The following is a 10,273-nucleotide window of genomic DNA, read 5'->3' as shown; positions in this document are numbered from 1 at the left end:
CAAGATAAACAAGACAACAGAAGCTAACTATAAACTATACTTCTGGTATTTTGTGTGTGCGTATAAATCTGACTCTTAATTCATACTGTGACCTGGATATAAACTGTTTACAAGATAAATGAGACAACAGAAGCTAACTATAAACTATACTTCTGGTATTTTGTGTGTGCGTATAAATCTGACTGTTACTTCATACTGTGACCTGGATATAAACTGTTTACAAGATAAATGAGACAACAGAAGCTAACTATAAACTATACTTCTGGTATTTTGTATGTGCATATAAATCTGTCTATTACTTCATACTGTGACCTGTATATAATCTGTTTACAAGATAAATGAGGCAACAGAAGCTAACTATAAACTATACTTCTGGTATTTTGTATGTGCATATAAATCTGTCTATTACTTCATACTGTGACCTGTATATAATCTGTTTACAAGATAAATGAGGCAACAGAAGCTAACTATAAACTATACTTCTGGTATTTTGTGTGTGCGTATAAATCTGTCTGTTACTTCATACTGTGACCTGGATATAAACTGTTTACAAGATAAATGAGGCAACAGAAGCTAAATATAAACTATACTTCTGGTATTTTGTGTGTGCGTATAAATCTGACTCTTACTTCATACTGTGACCTGTTTCTGAGACACATAAAATATAACAAGCACAACAGATCCATGGTTTGTATGTTTTCTTAAGCTTTAATGTTTGGATTTCCTTGCATTCAATGTTGGAAAGACTCCACTCTCATACTTCATACATTACTTTCAGGTGCAAGCCAGACATTTATCCCAACTTTTCGATCTACACAGTAATCATCATCTCATAAAGATTGTTCAGGTACTTATTACACTCTGGTCAACTTGTGTTAGTAGCCAAGATGAAATGTTAATAGATAAAATTTAATTACTATTTTAACAACACTCACGTGGTGACATTATTACCAGTTACTAAACAGCTGTAGATCTTTTGTGTTCACGAGTTTTTAATGTTGTTTTTGCAAATATGTTTCTACTTCTAATTATAATAAACTAACCCAATAACATAGATGGAAAATACTGGAAATAGGCTAAATGACTTTTTTTAAGCTATCAGTGTGTAAGTACAAGTGTTGCTCGCAAAACAGAAATTTCATGTAGGAGTTAATATAGTGTCTAATAACAAAACTAGGTAATTTTGAATGCTTTCTAATGATATAAGAAATGACTAGCTAAACAGATAAAATTTGTGCTCTCTCAAAACAAAATATTGAGTTATTTTTATCAAATCTAATTCAGTCATTTTTTTCTACCTGATGGTATGGTTTTTCATTGTATAATAGCTTCAACCTCCTTCGCTCATATTTTTTGATGTAATCTGATAAAACGATGGATAAATTATACATCAGAGAAGAAAAAAGGAAGACATGTTATGTCATGAAATATTACATAAACAAATGAGAAATATATAAATACATACAATATCTGGGGTCATATTAAGGGTCATCAGTCACTAGCAACTAAAAACTGCACTTGAATAGCCACGCAGACAACCAGCATTAAATGAACATGATGCAAAGTATATGCATTTTATGAAAGAATTAGTGAATTTTACAATACTTGCAGCATGAATAAGCCAACAAGTGTTAATTGCCATCAAAATATGTGAAAATATAGGTTAGCAAAATGAAACCAAAATCCAACCTTTCGTGGTGCTACTTACCCGATTAATATTTATAGTGATTAATAGTTTTTTAATAGATGTTATGAAATCTTCAAGACTAACACTATCATTTCTCACACATCAGACAGAGAAAAGAAAATAGGTAAACAATGAACATGACAAAAGTTGTGTAAAAGCTATCGAAGAATAATATTTAGTCAACATATCTAAAATAGTTTCTTATAACCAGGTCCAGAATCATTTAAGATATAATGCTCTTATACAAATTAAAATTACAATTTCCAAATACAATAATATCAGACCAACAGTCTTTTCTTAACAAGGACGAAACTTGTGAGTTTTAGAAAGTTTGTTTTAATGTTACACTTTTATTGCAAAGTTGGCCATAATGTTTCACATGAGAAATGATCTAAAAAAATAAGCAAAGAAAGAGAGTCCCTTACAGCAGCAAATGTTTACTCCAGTTAAATGTTAAATTAAAGCATTTTTATTTGGCTTGTAATTTTTTTATGCATGTTACTTAATAAAAAATTTACTTGACTAAACAAAATTATAAAATTGCTGTTTTTCCTTGTAATTAACATAAAAATTATCAATAGTCTTTTCATACATTTCAGATCAAAATTAATTTTTCTACATAAATTTAATAATTTCATAAAATATACTGATTGCTTCTTATCTTTTCTAACATTAAATTACAGAAAACGTGTGTGTGACAAGACTTACCCCGAGAACCATTGCACAGGTTTAACAACTGTGCTTTTTATATTTTAAAACTAGTATGATGAATAATAAATTAAGCAGTGTTTAAAATGTAAAACTAGTAAAAAACATGCTAAAACTAAGTTAACCTTGATTAACAACTAAGTTAATAATTTTTGTTGGTTTCTGGAAATGTATTTTGTTATTGTTATAGAGCCTGAGCATGACTGTATTTTCAAGTGTTCATCTAAATGTTGCCATGTATAGTAATCACCCCTATAAAGAGAATAGGCACATGATGAGTCATGTCCGTAGTTGAAATGTAACCTTTCCAAGCTCAGACTCCCGACATTTATGATTTCACATAACATGTCTGTTCTAAAGTCATTAGCACTTTCGCTGTTAATGTTCCTTAGATTTTACAGCATTTTATTGTTCTATGAACAACATTTATATTGCACACAGAGGCCTAACAAAAATAACTGTCTAATCTCTCAGTTCCTCCAACCCTATTTAGATGCCCCTTAGGTGAAAAAAGTTTATTACTGTAAAAATATGTACTGTTCATGTGAATGATGCTCATTAACCTTCAACGAGTGCAGCACATGATAGTTATCATGCCAGTGTTTTTATTATTAATCTATATTGTTGGAATATTAAAAGGCCTATAATTTTGATATTATCACACATAAAAATGTATGTTTGCAGAAACTTATCAGCATTCTAAAAGATGTGTAGATAATGAATAATGAATGTTGAATGGGCTTCCATAAATTCCAGACGAGTAGTCATAATGGCCTAGTTGGAAAGTGAGCTAATGTAACACCTACGTGAAAAAAAACTTCCTAGTATTTAGTTTTTAATTTTATAAGCAGGTTTTTAGATATTAGTTTTATATCATAAATTGACCTTTAATTCTCAGCATTTCTCAATCCATTATGCATTATCCTATGGTTCAAAAAAGAACAGAAGTTCTGAAAGCAAAAACATTTGCCACCTTTATCGATGTATTTCAATGTATTATATGTAAATAACTAACAACCCACTTAAATCCTTGCAAGTTTTTCTGGCTAACAGCCAGATTGATTACCACAAAGCAAAGAAGTTCATTATTTCATCTGAAATATTGAACAGATATTGTTTTGTAAATCTATACAGCTACAGGTAAAAAAATCAATATTGATGAGAATGTTGTAAATTACACATTTTTGGATTAAAATCATATTTACAATGTAGCTTCAAATTATTAAAACTTTACTTGCTGGTTTACTCTTGCACATCAAATAAGTACACATTTTTAAGTGTCTGAATATTTATTGTTTGAGAAATAGGGAAGTTCCTATCTATGGGTCTCTTCTTTGACATTAATTTAGTCTAGGCCCAAAATATGTTAATTTTTGTCAGTTTTATAGTAAAAAAATTCTGGTTAATTAAAGTTAATAATTAATTATATGACTGGTGTCTTTAATTAAAAATTACAATCTAAGAATTAATCACTGCGACTTCTTTGGTTGATTAACTTGTGTGTTCTGCAATTTCATCTTTCCTTAATTAACCAATATTCTAACTTTGCTTTTCTTATCCAGTTATAGTTTATAACAGCAAAGATGCAATGTAAAATGATTCCTTTAAAAACATATATATCCATTTTTACAAGTAGGCTGCATTCTGTTAAAATTAAACTCTTAATAATAAAGAAACTATATGCTTTGTAATCACATTAATATATTTGAAGGACAGACTAAATTTTCAGCAATTACTTCTGTACTTGTTAAAACAAACAACTAAATTTATTATGTAAATGACCAAACCATGAAATGAAGTTTTTAAATTGAATGTGATTAATTAAATTTAATACTAAATAATTAATGTTGTTAGTCTGAATGAGCTAAAAGCTCTTGGGTTAATTATAATTTCTATTGTATTTGTAATAAATCTATTATAATTAAGGGATAAAATTAATTTAACAAGAATGAATATAAACATTATTTAATCAATAATTAAAATTCTATTGCTTGAATAAATGTACTTTTAATTATTAAATTATTAAAAAAAAATATAACATCCTTCTCTAATCACACTAATCTGCCTTTCAAAATATGTTGTATTTTCAGCAATTACTTTTAATATTTAAAATAACTAAATTTCTTTTATAAATGATCAAAAACCATGAAATGAATATTAGGTGATAAAGCAAGAAGTGTGAGTTGGTACATATATATTATGCTTAATTGTTTTTTAATTTAATCCATTAAATATTGTACTAATATGGTTCCTCAGTGTAGATACTACAGAATTTTCAAAACTTCTCCTAAAGGAATTAGCATTTAAAAGGTTTTATTTACAAAACTTTTGAAAATTTTTTAAAGCAAAATAAATGGATAATTAATTACAGCAATGATGTAATAAAAAGTCAGTAATGATTTACTACTTGTTGACCTTATGTTAAAACTATTAACTTAAATGTTTGTCTAATTGGCACTTTTTTAGGATAAATATGAAAATTATTTTATTTGAAATTAAGCTGAATAACACCAGTTCTCATATTTCTATTTAAATTGCAAATTAAATAAGAAAAATTTTAAAGCTTACCTTCAACTCTGCATTTAACTTCAACAACAGTTAAGTGTAGTTCACAAAACAAACTATTTGCTTTGATCATTTAGTTCTTAATTCTTGCAAATTTTCAATCTTATTTATTGATGAAAATTCTCATAGTTACTACTATCAAAAAGTTGCTAGTTGTGTCATTAAAGATTATTCCTTCCCTAATCGTATTATTCACATATTTTTAGAAACAATGATTAAACAGAAATGGCTGCAAACAAACAAGCTTCTACTTATATGACCTTAGTTAAACACTTAAATATACTTTTAAGACATTAACAATTTTGCAACCAAAACAATTTAAATTCATGTGTTAAAAAAAATACAAAAAATGTGTTCTCTTCCATTTTTTTTCATAATTGATGTTTTAACTACGAATTTTAACATGCATATGTAAGAAACCTTTTTTCACAAGAATACACAGTATGTTCACAGGAACCACGATTAAAGAACATAATTTACAGGATAAGACAGTAATTAAGGCAGATTTTGTAAACAAATTCTTAAAGAACCTTATAAAATATAAGCTACTTAGATCATATCAATGATTCTCTGCTTCCATGCTTAAAGCCAAGGCAGCTTGCAGTTGTGCTGCTTCACTAGCTTGACTAGAGTCCAAACTCATCTGTAATGCTGCTTGCAAAGCGGTATCTTCATCATCATCATATTGATATTCTTGGGAAGAGCTGGAAACACTAGAACGTTGGTCAATTTCCCTACCTGTTGCCTGTTGACTCTTTTTAGATGCTTGTGACAAAAGACAAGGTTTTTGAGTCTGGACAGCAGGCATCACACTTAGCACTTTATCTGCCTCACAAGATGGAAATATCCCAACCACAACAAATATAGAATAACCTTTAAAAATAAAAGCAATAAACTTATAACTAAATAACTTTCAATACCATTGTTTAAGTAAATCTGTAATAAAAAACATTTTCATTGAGCTTATGATTATCATTTTAGTGTGCAGAAGTAGAAAAGGAACAAAAATTTAACTTGAATATTTTAGTACAAACAAAAATATTTTTAATTATTATAGAGTAAATAAGAGACTCTTGCAGAATATTTTAGGTTTGGAAAAACAATTGGTACTTTAACCTTGGTACACTACGTAATCACTGTTGAGACTGAGTTTTAATAACTGATATTTTTATAGGTCACCATTAAAGTTCTACTACACTCACTCTGTTAATTAATATAGAAAACAGACAGAAAATGGTTTCGAAAAAATAAAACAAGTGATTTCTTTCAAGAATTTTGTTTAATTACACTTTCAATACAATTTTATAAACATAACTGGGGGATTGGTTTGGACTAAAGTAATAATAACATTGAGATAATTATGCATAATGATAGCTCCATTTAAAAGCACTTCAAGAACTTTGTAAAGGACACTGAATAAAATATATGTATATAAAGAAAGCACCACATTAATCCTTAATAATTTTAGTCATCATCACCATATTTTTTCTTTGATGTAATGGCAGAATGTTACAACCCACTCAGTTTTTACAAAGCTTTTTTATACACCTATCTACATAATAAGTTGTAAAATTATGATAAATGTTCTTTGTTCAAGTTTTAAAAAAAGAAAAGAGACTAGAGTATGATTTGCAGTTTTTATTTAACCAGCCTCATGTTTTCAGTTAGATATTATATGAACTAGTTCCATGTCTTAGCTATATAAAATGGCATAAAAATATTTTCACCATACTTTGAAACAAAATAAATGCCATGTTGATTGATTAAGTAGAAACATTAACAAACAAAACAACATCAAGCTCACAACACATTCAATCACATTTTGGATAATATGTAAACAAACAGAAAGGTTTTTCATGGAAATTTTAACTGAAAACATATTGAAACTTATTTCAAGCCTAGAGTGAAATACTTTTACAAATTCATTATTTTTTCTCTAAAACAACAAACTAAAATTTATTACAAAATAATGCATTTCCAGGTCGACTTATTAATAAGTAAAACAATGCCACAGTACTTTCTTCTGTAATTAATGTTTCATTCCAGTTCTCTATCCCAAATGTAGCAACAACTCTAATTTTCTTTTGCTACATTAATTAAATTTTCAAGATTAATAGACTGGCAGATCTTCTGAAAAAAAAACATTGTCAAAATTGGTGTCACTTTGGTGCAATGAAAAGCCTTACTAATAGCTACTGTGGTGTGTTTAACAACTCTCTTGAGGTTAGCTACAACACTGGCATCTTAACCTAATGTGTTCAGTAAACCATCATTGAAATTCTACTAAAACATTCAGAGAAAACTGAGAACAGAATAAAGGTGTTCTAATACAAGGTTTCTGTTGACTGGAGCTTATTATAGAAAAAAATGTAAAGGAAAGTTATGTAAAATTATATTATTTGTAGTCTTAATAAAATCATCATTAAACTACTATGTTTTTACCTTCTTGTCTAAGCTGAGCAAGAAACAGTCCTAAATATGTCTCAGAAATCAGTTCAGGGTACGTCATTAATGAGTTGAGGTTGAACCATTGTTGGCCAAACTTTCTTACAGCAAACCAGTGTTCTCGATAGTTACAAATGTATGCCTTTTGCAAGCTATAATAAAAAATTTACCCACAACAAATAAGTGATCCAAAAAAAAAGTTTTTATTTTAAGTCTTTAGTAGGTTCATAACTACAGAGGAACAATTGTACCAATTTACATTAATATTGTTTACAACTCAAAAATTAAATTTTTACATCCACAACTAAAACTTGTTTTAACTGTAAAATCTGGAATTTTATAAAATACGAATACATTCTGCCTTGAATTCTATCTCAACAAAAGATTATAAAAAATATAATATTCAAATAATTATAATCTAGAATTGGAGTTACCATGTAAGAGAAAACAAAACTTAAATATTATACCACTTATTTTTGAACAGTTTAGCCAAAGGTTAACCTAAAAAAAATGTACATATTTGTGTTCCTGGAATATTTAGTACAGTAAACACAATTACGTAAATGATATTCAATATATCTCCATGTAATTTTCCGAGGTTATTATTGCACATTTATATATTTTTACCACTGCTCATACTAGCGAGAGCTGTTTTAATTTAGTGACAAAAACTTTATATTGTCTTTGAACATAGATACAACATTTGCTTTAGTAATGTGACCTTTGGTTTTTGTGTGTGCTTCACAATGTTGTTTCTACATCTGAGAAAAATTTTAAAATCTAACCATTAAATAGGTATATATATAAGTATTATATATGGAGGTGAAGAAATATATGACTCCAAATGTACAGAAGAAACCTAAGAGAAATACAGCAGACCAGTAATCTAACCTGACAGAGTTGGCTCACAAAAAATAAAGATGGTCAAGTACGGAATATTAAAATAATTTTGAAAATGCAAATCAAGTCACATGACAACCACAACCAATATAAAGATTAAGTGGAATAGCATGTACCAAAACTCCATTTTGACATATTTTCATAGGTAGTGTGATGCTGATGCTAACAAAAACTGATCACTTTTGAGAAGGCTGTGTAAAAGCCTTTTCCAACACAAAATATTCACACACTCAGATCACAAAGATGTATTTAAAACAGAGATTTAGAACATTCATTTATACTTAATTGCACTGGTCAATCAGAAATATGGATCAACTTGATCCAGAGAGAGATTCAAAACAAGTCATATTCCAGCTACAGTAATAAAACTGCAGCATCTTGCAGTAGGTGAGGAGCTATACACACAAAATTCAGTGGAATGTCCCAGGAAAAAGAGTACAAAACAAGCTAAGTAAGAATCCCCATCAGGAAAAGTGACATAAATCACACATACACAAGTTTCTTTCACATATCTCAAACAGCTGAAGAATGAAATGGGGATTAATGTTATTTCAAATTAAGGCATACTAGTCAAGTCAGCAGTGCAGCACTTATAGATTTTTGTATGTTTGGACTGTTGAAACGGGTAGTCGCTGATCAACTTGCAAACTAGATGGATAATGGAAACCATGCAGGGAGTTGTGTATCTTAGACATGACAGTTTTATGATGGATTTTTTCTGTAACTGAAACTATGCTGCAGAGCTATTGCCAAGATGCACAATCGACAGACAGAGCATGACCGGACATGGCAACATGGACTGTAATAAGGTAGTCTAAAATTGTTTCAATACAACATACTCAACCCCTGTAAAATCACATTTCTTTTTTGAACATCTTTTGTTTTAAACTATCAATATCATAAAATGTAGATAAATAGTAGAGATACCCATACACTGCATTTGATAATTGAATTATTTATGTTATTAAAAACTTAACAATAACTCATAAAGAACTTTTGATCATCTTTCTATTAAATCATAAAATAAATATCTTGACTTTCTACCACATGTACTACCACACGGTGTGTGGATTAGCATATTGTGACAAAAAAGTAATAAGGATTTCAATGTTAAAAGTATATATTCACATACACACATGTGAGATAACTTATCAATGTCTATTTTGGCATTAAACTGGTGCTTATATTTATTGTTCTATGATGCATTTGGCAGGAAACTGTAGTGTAGGCATATAAAATAGGCAATAAACGTACAAAAGTGATTAACTATTAACTGCAAGTTTTCCTTTTGTTTATACTTGCACATTAAAAACAAATATTAACAAGTGTTTTTATAGTATAAAGGTTATTAAATGCTTTTCTGAAATTATGATTAAATGCAGGCAATTTTAATTGCTGCATATATTGAGAAATAAAATATATTATCTGAGCATGAAAATATTGTAGTATCTGGTTACATGATGCATCTTTAAAATTACTTGTCAGATGATTCGTACTACAAAGAATAGAATGAATATTGCTACTCACTATGGATTTGTTTGAGCTGCTTGAGCCACAGGATTTTGACTGCTGAATGGTATTAACTCCAGATCCCATACTTTCAATGCATTGGCTAGAACTTGCACAGAGAAAAAACCACTATCATCCATATTTCCGGAGGGCTGCTACTATGTTCAGGAAAAAAGAAATATGATTCAGTTTCATCAACTAAGATTTGTGACTGAAAAAAGGAGTATAAAATAATGCTCACTGCTGAAAATATTAGGTCATCAAGAAATTAATATCGTGTTTTGGAACCCTTTTATTAACCACCCCTGAAAAAAACGTACATCACGTATAATAGTGAAACGAACAGCCTAAACGTCACGTTAGTGTAGCCTATATAATGTGTACTCTAATCCCTCATAGTGATGGCACATGACAAGACAAACACATTTGGCATTTAATGCTGTTTTAATACAAGAAGGG

At 29.1% G+C, this 10,273-nt stretch overlaps 1 protein-coding gene across 1 annotated transcript in view; it reads right to left on the bottom strand.

Annotated features, from left to right (window-relative positions):
* Positions 1–688: 688 nt before the first annotated feature.
* Positions 689–10,273, bottom strand: part of LOC106465259 (ataxin-3-like) — an 18,835-nt gene continuing 9,250 nt past the window's right edge. The window contains exons 3-5 of the mRNA XM_013925464.2: positions 9,833–9,969; positions 7,403–7,557; positions 689–5,833 (exon numbers count right to left, since the gene is read on the bottom strand). Of these exons, the coding sequence (XP_013780918.1) occupies positions 5,520–5,833; positions 7,403–7,557; positions 9,833–9,969 (606 nt within the window). The 3' untranslated portion in view covers positions 689–5,519. The remainder of the gene's footprint in view (positions 5,834–7,402; positions 7,558–9,832; positions 9,970–10,273) is intronic.

This window comes from Limulus polyphemus, unplaced genomic scaffold, assembly GCF_000517525.1.
Source record: "Limulus polyphemus unplaced genomic scaffold, Limulus_polyphemus-2.1.2 Scaffold1887, whole genome shotgun sequence".
NCBI classification, from domain to species: Eukaryota; Metazoa; Arthropoda; class Merostomata; order Xiphosura; family Limulidae; genus Limulus; species Limulus polyphemus.
This window is presented reverse-complemented; position numbering and strand designations above follow the sequence as displayed.